Source organism: Nicrophorus vespilloides, unplaced genomic scaffold (genome assembly GCF_001412225.1).
Source record: "Nicrophorus vespilloides isolate i.1.1-1 unplaced genomic scaffold, Nicve_v1.0, whole genome shotgun sequence".
Taxonomy (NCBI): Eukaryota; Metazoa; Arthropoda; class Insecta; order Coleoptera; family Silphidae; genus Nicrophorus; species Nicrophorus vespilloides.
The window spans coordinates 582,706-598,705 of record NW_017100098.1 but is presented as its reverse complement, the minus strand read 5'-3'; the positions used below and the strand labels follow the sequence as shown (position 1 = coordinate 598,705).

Sequence of the window (16,000 nt, the reverse complement as noted above, 5' to 3'; positions counted from 1 at the left end):
TGACTCAAGGTGATATTAAATACTCTGCCCTTTTCCACAATTCGCAGCGGACTGACGTTGACTGGGTCAGACATCATCGAGAAATGGAGGACGTTCCAATCCTCTTTCGGTATAGACACGTTTTCATGGAACGTTTTCAAAACTGTTTCTTAAGTTAATGCTTTACTTTTTCTTCTTTTCATGCTTACATTCCCATCGATGATCCAGCACCATCGGTAGCCTGGTTTTTGCGTTCGTCTTCAGGATCTTCGTCTTAAAGTTTGTTAGATCTATAGTTCGCGATGGAGCAAACAAGTACTCTAATTGAAATTACAAAAATCCAAATTTAGAATATCGATGGAAATAAGTTCCGACGTTTATACCGCTTTGTTTCGAGGTGGATTTGGAATGTATCGCCCATCGCAGAGTTTCCTTGCCGGAGGCAACGCACAACGTACCGTTATTGGTTCGTAGCAGCACTAGGTCAGGGCTCACAAACGTCGAGAGCAGGAGGAAAACGAGAACTTGGAACGACGGTCTAGACATCTTCTTGCGTCGAACGCATTACGGAAATAGCAATACTGAATCACAAAATGCTTATTATATTTGTCGCAGAGATTAGATTACTTATCAACACCGATAGTGTTTACAAATCGCAATTTTAATGTTTATTTTAATATATTTGTTCATTTGCGCCTTTTCCTCTTGCCACAGTTCGCACTTTAAAAGATTGCATAACGTAAAGTCATTTTGTGGTGGATTATCAGTGGATACACATAATACAAATAATATTTTGCTTTAAAAATTCGCAATATTGTAGACTGTAGAATTCTTTGGACAGACATGTTAAAGGGAGTCCTGTTTGTACATATTTAGTAGAGGGCCGGTATTACCGAATAACTGGGCATTTAATTGTAGAGGAGAATTGTAAGGGCAGATTAATATATATAAAATTATTTTAAGTAGGTGGATAATGAATGTCCAACGCAAAGCAAGAATTAGTAGTAACTAAATATATAAATTTGCAACCCTTCATAAATTGTCAATTGTAAGATAGAAATATTAAAAAACTGCACACTTTAATTAATAAACTTTAATATTTTTAATAAAGACATAACAACAGAAAAACTTATATAATATGGGGAGGTTTCAAAATATAAATAAAAAAAAAATATATATTTATATGTATATGTATACATATATGTATGTATATATATATATCGTAACATTCAAGAGATAACAACATAAAAATAATTCGTTAGCGACACGTTGTCCTTAGAAGGACGTGTATCTTTCATTTAATACTAATATTGTATGCATATTTATGTATAAGGGGTTTATTTTGATGACGTGATAAATATACTTATATTTACACACATACACACACACACGTGATATTTATACACGATGACATAATAATAGTGTAATACTAACAGCTTATTACTATAACTTTTCCTGTTTTCTTTTTACCTTCATTTTTCTTCCAAGTTCATTTTTAATATTTTTCTTGACAATGTTACAATATGCTATCATGTATATATTTATTTAGGTAATACACAAACATATATTCAATATATATATACATAATACATGTATATGTATATACATATTATATATATATATATGTAGACATATATGGTTTTTATATTTATAATATTCACAAGTATCACAGGTGGTTTTGGTCCCGGAGCCGCTGATTAATTAGACGGAGCTCTCTTTGTGCGGGGGTGGCGTTTGGGTGGCACAGTTGCGCGACTGAAGTATTGGAGCCCAGGTGACGTGGTACGGCTTCACGGGCATTTGGGTAGCACTATTCCTCTTCGAACTGGGACGGGCCGTGATCGTGTACGGTGCCGAGGAGCACTCCAGGAGGCTCTCTGAAAAAGGAGGAATCGGCAATCCAGAAATGCGGTGTCTTAAGGCTAATGCTGTTGCCGCTGCAACAACTTGTACTACCGTTCGAGGGCGGAATCAGATCTGGATTCTTGTCGTCGCTGACGGAGGTGTCCGTGAATGTGGACACCCCCGGATTTAGTGGTACTTCCTCGCGCTTCGGACTCCTCTGTGGTTCACAACGTCTCTCCCGCACCGGGCTGTCCACCTTGAAGCGGCGGATCACGAAGACGATTGCTCCGACGGCCGCCGCTACGATCAGCGTTGATCCGGCCGCAAGTAGTATGTACAGCCAAGGACCGTTAAAACCTCCTCCGATTCGGTCATCGCCACCCCCCATTCCAGGACCAGTCGATCTTCTCTGCTCTTTCAGACCTGGGGCTGGCAACGTACGGACAACAATCGGAGACGAACCTTTAGACCACCCTGTTATAAAAAAACATTAACGAATAAATTAATAATTATGAGTGTGATTTTATAACATACATCAAATATAGATTTTTCGATTCACGATTTAAAATTTTTGATTCATATTTTAACCACAATCTAATTTATTTGTATAACAACAATTTTGATAAGAAATGACTAAAAGAATAAGCAAATCATATAATTATTATGGATATTAATTTATGTATTCGAAACAAATTGTTAAAATTGATCAATATTTGCAACAATTACATGTGATGTAATAGACTGATCAGTTCGTCTTACTTTTGCTTCTAGAGAAAATTTAAGCCCATCTAAATAACATATTGCATGATTGATACTTAGTTTTTTATGTTTATTAAATTTGAGATTAAGAGACATTTCAAATACAACATTTTGGATATTTTGAAATGAATGAAATTTTAGAATTATACTCGTGTGATCAAAAAGAACGTGATTTCATTTAAATTTCAATTTAAAAATAAATCAAAGCTAAAATATAAAAGTTGATGTTGGTAGATAATATACCTATTACTAATTTTCAGGTTAATTTTTTGTATAATATTTCTATTATTTGTGTATTTTTATAACATATTTTTATAATAATGATTAATGTTTCAGAAATTATTTAATATTTAAATTCTAGTGTTAGTTAAGAATAATAATACCTTTTGCATTTATAGAGAATATTGTGACGGCATAATCTTGGGCCGGTTCTAAGTTGGAAACCAAGAACTCTGGTACATTGGCGGAGAGGTTGGCCATAAGACCATCTCCGGATTTCACCAAGAGTGCGAATTTCTGCTTCATTCCTCCATCGAAACCCTTTTTGCACGTGAGTACCACCGAGTGATGGGTTACGTTGAAGAGATCGCAGCCGTTGGGTGGGTCCGGTTTTCCAGCAGGAACAATATGGTAGGTACAAGGATTCCTCTGCGATCCAAGCTCGTTCCTTCCCCAGCACTGAAGAGTCCCGTAGTCTGCAGCTACCTTCGGAATGTACGTCAACATACTGCCTCCAGGTTCAGCCGTAAATTCAGTTAAATCCCTAGAAATGCCCGGCGTGCTGTTGAAGCTCCATCGAAACAGAGATGCCGTCGGCTCAGCCTCTACCTGCAATGCACAGAACAAAAGTTATCTTGATTAGTAGGTCCTCACTGTAATAGTATCCTGCACGTAAATCTCCGCCTCGGCTAATTGAGAAACCTACGAAATCCTAAATTAAAATATGCTACCAACATATAATTAGAATGGACTCATAAACTCTTCTCATAATATTGTACATATATACAATATTAAATAAAACTAAATATATCTAATATGAATGTTTATGTTCCTCTGAAATTTATGTGTAAACCTTTTCTTTGGAATAAATTGTTTTCTGGATGAAGAAGAGGAATAGAGTGGATGGAATTGCGTGTCCATCCTTCCATTGGAGTTTTAAACTATTTTTATCTTTATCGTCGGGGTTTTGGTAGAAGAAGATGAACTGCAATGGAAACGGTTGGAAGAAGAAGTGGACAAAACTTTCACTGAAGCAGATCATCCAGAGTACATTTATTTTACGGCGACAAACAATTTATTTATTTCCTCTTTACAAACCCACGCCCAGTTTTATTATCGTAGAGAACACCAGAAGACAATTCCGTTTGCATCCACGAATTTCTCATATCTTTAAGAAGCACCTACGAATATTCATCCATCCGCGAGAATTCCCGGGCGCGAATCAATCATCCCAGGTGAAAATTGTATTTTCATACCGGATGATGAATAACAAGTTTACAAATGTTTTATTTGCATAGTGTTATTCTTCGTATAACATCATTTTTGATGACTAAATGCATACTCCAATTTAAGTTGTTTTAATAGCAAATTTGCAAAATTTAAGTCAAACTTTTTGCAAGGAAATTGCTCGCGAACATGAAATAACTTTTCCATTCACTTTTCCAGCAACTGTTTTCTTGGATCGATATTGCGTTGAGTATTGAGTGGAAATAGTTTGTTCAACCATTTGATAGAATTGTAAAATTGCGGATGCGACGGTCTCTAAAATTATATATGCATACTTCTTGTGGATTCCATTCCAATCGTCTACTTGAGACACACATTCATTGAAAAGGGTGCCCTTAACAGAAGAACACAAATATTACGTTAGGTTCAACTTGGCCCTTCTAGAAAACATATGTTCCTAATATCCATTAAGCGCAACTGCGTTATTTATAGTTTATACATTTTAATAAAAATACAATTGTTACTATTGATGATTGGAATGAATAGAATGGACAAAAAAAATCCAATAAATCCTGCAGCTTTTTGCATATTTTTATGCATCCATTGGTCATTGTTATTCATTGATTGCTTTTTGCGGTATTTATAATACTGCTGTTGCAGTCTTCAGGTATATTTTTGACTACGGTTGCTTCATCTTTCACGTTTTTTTTTACATGCAAAAATTGTTGTGTTAATCTCTTTAAAACTTTAATGGCAGCGATGCAGAAAATTCCTTTGTTTTACATACATTCGTAAATATAAATGGTATTTCATCAACAGCACATACATTTGTTAGGTTTATAATTCGCTGTGCAGCGAAATGAAATTGCATTTTTCATAGGACAAAGAACAATATAATAACGAAAAGATAAATTAAATACTACAAACATAACTGCGCTCTTTCTAAATATGATATTTTCAGATTATAAATATAAGAGCTAAAATAATAAATGATTATTATGAATAATACTACAACTGTACTTAAATCAACATATATAAAATATCATAGAAAATACTATGTTAATGAATAAATAGATAATAGTAAGGTAATACAGATATAGATTTAATTGATAATAATAATAATATTTATAAAAAAATAACTTAATGCTATTCTTATTTATAGATTGTAAATAAATATGCATAAAATAATGATTATTTTTAACATGACTGACCTTGCATTCGATGGATAGAGGCTCATCTTTGGCGGCTCCGAGTACTTTGCGTCCACTTCCATCACCGCAAATTGGCTCGAATTTTACCTTTAGATGAAAAGGAGGACTCCTCGAGGATCCTTCAGTATTGCTCGCTTCGCAACAATATCGTCCGCTGCTACTTCTGCTAACGCCCTAGAAGAATAATTAATGTAACTTGGAAATATTGGGTTCATAATCAAAGTCATAATATTACATTGTCTCTTACCCACAACATAATATTTAATTATTAATTGCTTTTTTAATAACAGATTAAGAAAAAACGTATATATTTAAATAACTGAATTAGTTTATTCACTTCACCTTATTGTAATTTATTGAAAAAAATATTAATGACAATTTATTTACATATTTAGGATTGTCAAATAATTTAATTTAATTTAATTATAGTGTAATATAAATTACTTTATTATTGCGGTTTCCTCTGTATTGTTTTTTAAATTATTTAAATTAAAAAACAGATAATTATTTGCTTTGTGCTCATGACGCGTGCTTAATTAGCTGAATAATAAATAATTTCAATATTAGTTGTTCTCTGTAAAATATTCACGTTTGTTTCTGATATTATCTATTTAGAATTATGTTGACGTCATTTCATGATATTTTTTTTGTTATTGATTTGTGGTCGGTTGCAATTAGTCCGATGCGGATCCCCATAAGATTTGATGGCGCACATAAAACTCATCAATCACGTATTTCCCTTTTTGGAGTGAACCCCCCTTGTACACATACATGTTATTTGGCAACAAACCGAGGAAATCAAATAATGAGCGAGGAAACAGCTGTAACTGCTGTATATGGTTTCATTTTCGATTTAATCTTCTCATCAATTAGTTATTAGTCGTGATACTATTAGATTTATTTGTAGCAAAAGAGATAATGAGTCGTTTGTTTTCTAATATCTGACTTAATGCTGTTTTAGAAAAAATAAAATATTAGAACAATATATTTCTGTTTATATAATATACAGTATTAAAAATTACTTCAGAAATTCAACATAACGAAAAGTGTACATTGGCTATTATTAATAAAAAATACAATCGCTTTCTTAGAAACTGACTATTTTGAACCAAATCATTATGTTGATAGAAGTATTTTAATTGATTGAATAAATAACTTATTGTTAATTTTGTAGGAACCTTTGCAATAATTTAATGGTTTAAGAACATTGCAATTTATTTATAATATAATAATTATATTTATTCACAACCGAGAATCTTTTAGGATTTTTTTTATAACTTGAGATCATTTAACAATTCAGGTGGAAAATGAGCAGAAATAAATTGGGGCAATTGGTTTTGGGAATGTTTAATTCCCTGAGTGAATAATTCAGGGGTCCTCCACTACGACCCTACTTAACCTGCCTCAAAATCATTTTTAAATTAATGCGTTGATCGATACAAAATGTAAGGTCCTTTAACCACTTGTCCCTATCCTTTTGAATTTTCGCTCTATTATTTCTCATATTTTTCTTTCGATAGTTCACTCACCTGCAACACTAAAGTTTGGTTGCTGACAATGATTCCTGATGTCGCGTTGCTGAGAAGCCTCTGTCCATCCCTCAGCCACCATACCCTCAGGACCTGCCAACAGAACGGATCCATAAATTCATAATTCAAGTATCCCTGCAAAATGAAAATGAAGCATGGTATCGATTTCGACCACCGCTGCCGCCCAATATACATATTTTAATACGTAAACATCCAATACAAACTTTCTAGCCATTTTTTAATTAAACTTTTTTAATTTAAAGGTTGGCACATATGCGTATGTGTGTGATAACATTGTTTAATATTATATTATATCACAGAAAATTAAAATTTCAGATTTAATTTAAAAATACCTATTTCCTCGCAATGTATTTTTATAAAACACAATTTTATGTGTGTAGTCCTAAATAATTTAGTTAATAAAGTTAATTGTTAATAGTTTACACTAGATTCATTATTTTGTTACTACGATATTATATGTTACAGTTTTTAATATCACATTATTATTATTATAAATTCAATGATTTCTGCAGGTTTAAATCATTAAATAACTAAATTATATAGAATATATTATTTTTAGATTAAAATAGCCGAGTTATCTTACGAAAGTTGAATTTTTTATTTACATTTATTATATGTATTAGTTCCAACATTCCATGTTGGTCATTTCCATATATATGGTGTCACAAAATTAATTGTAATATTTTCATTGAATCATAAATTATACGGTGTAAAGTTATGTATTTTATTTAAAAATCATTTCTGTAACGTTGGATAAGTAACGCAAGGCAAGTAAGACAAGTTTCTTGTTCTCGGTGTGGACATATTTCTATGAATTTATGTTTTTACCATTAGCATTAATTCAAAGTATATAATAATGTATAGGCATTTATGTACATGTACAAGTATGCCGATCTATATATTTCAACTTCTTATCGTTTGCTTTACCTCTGCATTTCGTTTGTACTTCTTCCCCTGGGATGACGTCGACAATAATAAATGTAAGATGATGGTTGCCTCATGCTGATGTTCATCCAAAAGAAGACCAACTTTTCTTTCTATTCTTTCCTTTTGTTTAGTCCTGGATGTGTGTCACGTGCGGCAATGATTTATGACTTCGGTAAGATGAAAAATGCTCCTCATCCTCATATATATACACATACACAAGTTATTACTCGCGACTTTGTTTCAATAAAAATCTTATTTGCCTCGCACAACATAAACAATCAAATATTTCACCTTTATCTCGCATCAAAACAGAAATAAGCCCCTTAAGAATATTTAGTAGATTGAAATAAAGCCCATAATAAACGCATCAAGTGACAGAAATAATATATTTTTTAAATTCAGTTAATTAAATGAAATTTTAAAAATAATTAAATAATTTCCTATATTAACAATATTAATTTTATTATAAAAAAAAACAAGAGAGTGCTAAATGAAGTAGTTTAAAATTTTAATGCAATTTTGTTAAATAAAAGTTACTTACTAAAACTTTGGTTCTAATTTCGACCTTCCTGCTACGTTTATTAATTAACAAGCATTTTCAGTTCATTCGTTGAATTAGTTTAGTTTCGAGTTAATAGTTGTTGCAAATTTTCAAAATCTTGTCTGAAATGCATATTTGTTATTAAATATTGTCATAATTACTATATGAAAAAAGTTATATAATTACAATATAAAATTTTCAATACTCGTGGAAAATACGGTTTGCTAAACGAATATATAAAACTTAAATACATAACTATCTCATAACTCATCTAACAAAAAATATAGTTGGTAAATCTAATAATATTCTGATGAAATCACTGGAAAAAAACATTTTGATAACTGAAACTCAGTTTCGTATTTATATTTACATATCAAAAAGGCCGTGACGAGGGACGTAAACAATATTCGGATTTTTTTTTGATCGAGGGGGAAAACCATTCGTGACGTGCAGGAAGAACGCTTCTTGTTTCGTCTTTAATTTAATTTTAAAGTATCGAATTGTGGATTGCGTTAGCTGCTATTATCAAAATCATCCCTCTATTTTTTGGTCCATCCTGTAGGTGGTTTCCGTTTGGATAAGGGTCGGACAGTTTATTACGAACCGCGTCTCTTGTCCTTTTCCTTGACAGCGAGGGTGTTCCAACCTTCCCCCAAAGATCGACAATTCCCGGGAATCAATTTATTCCTTTCACATATAGTTTTTTTTCAACGAACATAATTTCAATTACCGCCTTTGTATTACTTTTCTAAAAGTATATGACTACTATTTTATGCATTTCTATTGCTGCTGGATTATTCTTTTTAATTCGATTCGATATCTCGCATGTTCTCTCCGTTCACAATGCACCACCAGTTTTTTCATAATGGATTGCCGGAAAACAAAATGGCTAACGGGCAAGTTTTTCACCTTTCGGAATTTTTTTTTACACATTTATTTATCGTTAGCAACGTATTATCGATTTCTGTATAAGTTCCAAGTTGTAGTAGCTATAATCATGCAAGATGCACTGCTTCCACTGTTTTGTGTCCTGGTCTTTAGTGTAGTGGGGCTACAGCGCAGATAACGGTTATCTTTAATGTTATATAACGTAGGCCATTGTTGGAATATTGAAATGCGCCGGTGCGTCGTAGATCTACGGTGCAAAAAATAACATCGGATATCTGATAACGCAACTACCCATGCAAATGGGATGTTCTAAATACCTTCCTCCATTCCCATTCCTTGTCTCCACGTATTTTTGTGCATTTTGGTTTACCGATTGTATTCGACATTGTATTTTTTTTTGGATATAAGTGGATCAGTAAAGGAAAATACAAATAAATACGACTCGCGAAACTGTCAATCGGAATTTACTTCGGGGATTTCACCCGCTCCGACGAGTAAAAAAGTACGAATGTATCCGGAAATGCAGGAAGGAACGGCATAAATATGCATCAATAACACGGAACTCTACTTGTGTGTCTTTCCCTTTATATTGGATACTGCATTTGAGTTGGCAGCAAAGTAGAAATATTCTTGAATAAAAATCCGCAGATCGACATATTTTAAATCCGCAAACACTTATCGGAATGCAATATATAGAATGGATATTTTATAATTGAAAAATGAAACTATTGTAATATTAGTAATTTCCGGGTTTGTTCGCTTTTGTCTACTAAATATCCACCAAGATTATCTGTACAGATATTTTAACGTTTGAATATAAGTACATTTTGATGTATAATATTGTAGGTAACAAGGTACATCTGTAATTGTTTTGTAACAATTATATTAAAATATTGTCATATTGGTTGTAATTGGTTAATACAAACCTTAACATATGGTTCTTTTCTCACAAATGTTGTACGTAGTGCATAGTCAAATTTCACAATCAGGAATTATGTACACCAGAAATTTGCACATTATAGCAATTTCGTTCCGTTTACAGAATCCCTTTGTCAATATAAGGCATAATTTGCAGGTAATTTCAAAATTGGTGATGTGTTAATGACATGACGTATATATATATTCGATACATTGCGAACATTAATTAAACGCATGTTATATAACTACAGATGTGTTTGCATTTAATATAATCCAAACAAACTTGCAGGATTTAGTCATCATGGAAACCGCACATTACTCTTTCATCAACTAAAACATACTTTTTTCTATAGATGATATTGCTTTGAATTAAATAATTCCTTAATATATAATTGAATCAAAAATAAATACTATAGCTATTATTGAAAATAAAAAACCATTATAAATATAAAGAATCAATGTGTTTTTTGATTGTTTTTTCGACAAAGAAACCGCAGAAAATAAACAAATTAAAAATTGAGTGAGTTATTTCCTTGTTTTGGTTTATTACATTTTATTTTACTTATAAGATAAATTGCACGATATTAATCATTTAAATGAATAGAATTTCTCTTGATGTTTCACCGATTTGTATTATATGGCTGGGCTTACCCAAGGGTTGGCCACCAGATGGCATTCGAAATAAACGTCGGCGCCCTCTTTAATGTCATCCGCGTCGAGGCCGTGGCCAAGGGTCAGAGTGACCTTCGGCGGATAAAGGACTCGCAGCATCCACGTGTCGCGCAGTTCACTCATCGGGATCCGTTGGTTTGATGCTTTGCACGTCAATATTAGGCCGTGATCAGATGCTGTTGGACTGAAGGACAAAATGCTGGTTGTTGTATTTCCATCCGAAGACACTGAACCACTGCCACCTTCCAGCGAAACACCATCCTGAACAAGAAGATGGAACATATTTAATACATATTCATGCTTCAAAAAATATAAGTAAACACAAAAATATGGATTTTTTTGATATAAAATAGTATAATTATTATAAATTCAATCGTGGTATGTTTTAGTAACGTAGAAAACTTTAATGTCTTATATTATAAAATAGTAAAATTTATATATACTGATTATATTAACTAAATATTAATGATGAAGGCAGTCTACTTAGTGCAATACACGTATTATGAGGTTCTCTATATAATCTGAGCGCGTATATATTTGTAATTAGTGTAGCACCATATCGAATCGATCGGTCAATCGATTCACGTAGGATGCTGCCCAAAGGTACAAACCCAATCCACCTTCGCTTCGATTGGTATTAGGTATATAGATGCAGAAGCAGAGCAAGCGAAGGGAGGACTTAAACGGGTGGTTCTAGAAGGGACTGCGCATGGTAAGGATTTTAGTCGGGAAAGAAACTTTTCTTAATTGAGAAAATTAATTAAAACATTACGAAGTTGGGACCTAGCCCATCCTCGCCTTCGCCCGACTAGTATAAACGTACATACACAGACAGAGACCCATCCATGTATCCATCTATCTTGAAAACTTGAAACATATTTAGCAACAAGTTCTAAGTTATTAGCATCAAAACACATCTTATTACGTCCGACATCTCCACTATATAATAATTAAGGCCGGCTGTTTATCTGTGCGTCTGCTGTACTCTAAAATTATAACAATTTAATTACATGTCTGACAAATTTTCTTTCACTTCTTCAAAATTATTCATAGTCATTGTTTGATAGTATTATTTATTTTTCAATTATTATTCACTTGGTATTTAAGTTGGTCTTTATTCACATATTTTTGTACAATATACATATCTTATATTCAAAATTATGTTGCATTGCATATTGCTTTTGAACTAATTATTCCAGCAATATGGTTGAGAAGATTACCCAATATCCAATACGAAATTGACAATATTCACTCCCCTTCGTAGGGCTCTATCTAATTAATTTTATGCTATCCAACTCAGTGGATTAAAATCCATTTAAATTAATGTAATTATTATAGTTCATCATGCATAAATCAAAACAATAATAATGTATACAATATATGTAATTTATTATAAAATACTAAAACAAATCGATTTACTTGTATATAGTTTTCATTATTCTCCGCAGTAATACCACAGTTAAAAGTGACGGTAAAGAAATAACAGCTATTAACATATTTCAAAATACCGCATGTGTCTATTAAATTGACGACCAACCAATGTAAGAAAGAAAAAACAATTTCTGATCTTAAAAAGCAACAAAATACATTGAAAATATTAATTCGAATTTCATAAATGTTATCGTATTCTCATAATTATATTAATTTAATTAAGTTGGTAAACAATTAACAATTGTAGTGTATTTTTTTAAGATTTTTCTATTTCAAACGGCCTTTCTATGTTTATTAATTTGAATTTAGTTGGTATTTCTGATAATATTTATATAACATGATACTCATTGTGTATACAGCATAATGTATTTTAATCTAACTTATATATAAATATACATTCAGAAAACAATGGGGAAGTTATTCAGACTGTTAGATAAAGTGATTATAATTGTATTACAAAGCCTTCGAATGATTATCGTTTTATTAGGTTGATGCACAAAAAATAAATAATGTATATTCCATTAGACTGTATTCATAACAATCTAAAGTGTATTTATAAAGTGGAATGAATGAAATAATAAACTGAACTTTGCATTAAACGCAAATTCAACTGGCAGTTTCGCATGTATATTCATTTCATGAACTTGTCTAGACTCTGGAATGCTTACAGCATCTGCTTTTGTTAGTAATAGTAAAATGGGTTACATTAAAGTGCATCAGCGAACTCTTCTTTACGTTTCATATATTTTTTTTCCTGCCGTTCCGTTTGATTCAGTTCGTCGACGAACCTGAAAAGTACGCCATTATATATGTGCGCAACAAAATTAACTAAATTTCCTGCGGCATAGCGCGAATCCTTTTACAAAGGACTACCGCCAACCACCCGTCCTTTTACTTTCGAGAAAACCCTTTACCGCCGCTTCGTTTTTTTTTATGTTTCTCCACCTTTTGATGGTTGCCATCTATATGATTCCGGAACGTGGCCTGTGACGGGGAAGGTTAAAATATTAATTAAATACATCTTGCCGAATACGATCAATTATAATTAGATTTATTTTATGAATTAATGTACTTTTACTCTAAGAACAGCTGCTATCGAATTATTTAAAGTTATGAAAAAGCGCATTTCACTATTATTTTGGCTTGTGAGATTCGTATGAACTACAACAAAATGCAAACAAATATAATATAGCCTGACATATTAAATAGGACTACGTAAAGCAGCTGTTCTTCTGTATGCGTGTGTTCACTTCTTTATTTATTCAGAAGAACAAAAATAACTTCTTAACGTACGATTAATTTGTCTTCTTTAAAGTTAGGTCGATGGTGCACGCAATCCTTTGGCACACCTTCATTCATTATTATTTAAAAAAAAAAACTTAATTTCAATAGATTCGGTAGATCGCGATCATTTGTAAGTAGAAAAGGCGATCCCAATAATGAACAAGTCGGCAAGAAAGTGTGTTCGGTTTTTAAGTGTGAAAAATAAACTATTTTTTGTTACAAACCTTCAGCTGAAAAACATAACGCGCAATTTTCTTCTAAAGTGACATCTGAGAAAACCGAAATTAATTTCTTTTCCACCCAATATACTAAAAAAGAATGAAGCAGCAATATTTCAAAATTTATCTTCATATTGTACCTGACGACATAGATTTAATTAAAATGGCATAATATGAATTTACAAAATGTTGTTTTAGTTCTGGATTGTAAATAAAAATAGATGTTATAAAAATCAGGTAGAAATAAACTAGGCCAGTGAATTCATTTGAAATTAAAGAAGAGATTATAAAAGTAATTCAGTGTTGCAACTTGATATTAATTGAAAAGCAAAAAGGGAAATGAGAACTGTCTATATTTGAAATGACAGAGGACGTAAACAATTTTAATAAAGTTTTACCTCCCATCCACCCACAGACCTCATTTCCTGCATTAAACCCCCCAAGCACATCGATTGTTATTTACTTTATGCGAGGTCCCGTGAAATTGAACAGATTTATATACCGTCGTGTGCATTTCGCCTTCCAGACTCGTGCAAAACATTGAAGTCTATATGCGCGAGAGAAAGATGGAGAGTGTTGATGGCGGACATAAATTATCATTTCCGTTTCCGCATTTAAATTTTTATGTCCTCTCGCCTTACATCTACCAAGGAGAGAGAGAGAGAGAGAGGAGAGAAAGCACGTATTTCTCTTTTACGGTACTACTTGAAGAAAGCACTCAATTATATTTTTAATGGAAACCTGTCGCTGAATGACAAATCCAATTTATAATTTATTTAGTGTTCTGCATTCCGCATCTCACAAATCGTGAACTTACCATGAACACAATACAACATTAATTGCCGCCTTTTCGATGATAATTATGAACATCCTTCAAAATCTATAAACTATGAAACCTCAAGTTAGGGTTTACTAAAACGAATTAGCTGCCGGCAATTTGGATTCCATTGGAATTCTCCTACTCTACGCAAACATACACACATCGGTATATAGTGTATTCAAATACAGTCACTAATTGGTTGGATTGGTTGAAAATCGGTTCCAAACTCCTTGGAACAATGTTAATTACAGATACAAAGTTTGGCCGCCTCTATTTGTATTTCAAAGCACTGCATTATATAATCAAAAACTATTTTAATTGTTACTGGCTGTCTTGGTAATTTTAACTTTTTCTTTATCCCGCAGCCCATTAATTATATCTAAATTTAATCTGATTTAATTTTGTGATTATTGATTTACGTTCCTTAAAATGCTTTAAATGATATACACCAATACTTGAAAGTTAAGTTATTGTGTTAAAAAAAAGATAATTTTGTTCTTAATAAGTATATTATATTATTAGAATAGTAATTAATTTATTTTAACAATAAAAAAAACTTTGCTAATTCTGCAAAAATTTTGGAAAATTTATTTACGTAATTTTGTAAATGCATCGCCGCCAACGAGTTTTCTACAGCGCTGGAAGATAATTAGACGTGGGGGGACGGTTTTGCGGCAGGCGGTGGTGAAAATGAATGCAGAAATTTATGGAAATTTGTTAATTATCACTCTTTTGGGGATTTTCGTAGCGTCATTTTATGGCTTTAGTTTTGCACCATTAAGGCAATAATTCACGAGAGCCGGTGGGTCGCATTTCCCCAAACCCCCGCATCAACTTATCTACATTTTACACAAACCCTAAAAATAGAAATATAACAAGTACTAACTGCAGTAACAATAAAAACATAAGCATAAACATTAATAAATGACCATCAGATTGTGATAAGCCAACAAATAAACAAGGTATTTGGTGTATGTTTGTTTAAAATAAAAATAGTATCCTGTCGTATTGTTTCAGTTCAATGCATCATATGCAATGTTTCATATGCATATATTGTATTATTTTTATGTAAAGTATTTATTATATCATACAATTTCATGTATATAGAAATATAAATATTGTAACATTAAGCCACTTGTTTAAAAATTTAATATTACTACTGCAATATCGAAATACGTCGTCGATATCACGAAATTATTGTATAGTATTGCAAAGCATTCATTATTACGAATAACTATATATCGATAGGAACTGTAAAATCTGGAACAAACCAATATTACCATATAGTTCAGATGACACGCCAAAAAAATATTATAATGTTCTTACGGATTATAACTTTCTGATTATTTTTCATAATTAATTGAAAATAAGAAGTGGATTAAATTTTGAAAAAAGAAAATTTATTTTAAAATGTTATTGGAAGTATGAAATTCTAGTAGAAATACAAAGAAAATATCGTAGGGACATCGATACATATCCATCGATGCGACGGATAAGTTTGAAACGAATAG

At 32.1% G+C, this 16,000-nt stretch overlaps 1 protein-coding gene across 1 annotated transcript; it reads right to left on the bottom strand.

Moving 5' to 3' along the window:
- Positions 1-1,631: 1,631 nt before the first annotated feature.
- Positions 1,632-11,670, bottom strand: LOC108567812 (hemicentin-1-like). Its single transcript, XM_017928504.1, has 7 exons — positions 11,662-11,670; positions 10,716-10,997; positions 6,770-6,862; positions 5,241-5,414; positions 2,967-3,411; positions 1,936-2,298; positions 1,632-1,856 (listed from the first exon to the last, which is right to left on the bottom strand). The coding sequence occupies exons 1-7, from the start codon at positions 11,668-11,670 to the stop codon at positions 1,681-1,683; spliced, it is 1,542 nt and encodes a 513-aa protein (XP_017783993.1). The 3' UTR covers positions 1,632-1,680.
- Between the last annotated feature and the right edge of the window lie 4,330 nt (positions 11,671-16,000).

Bases quoted from the DNA above. Each gene is read 5' to 3' on its own strand.
- LOC108567812 (XM_017928504.1), bottom strand. The intron at 2,299-2,966 runs GTATTATTATTC...TTTTTATAACAG, and splicing joins ATTCTCTATAAATGCAAAAG to GGTGGTCTAAAGGTTCGTCT. The intron at 1,857-1,935 runs GTAGTACAAGTT...CTCCTTTTTCAG, and splicing joins TCTGATTCCGCCCTCGAACG to AGAGCCTCCTGGAGTGCTCC.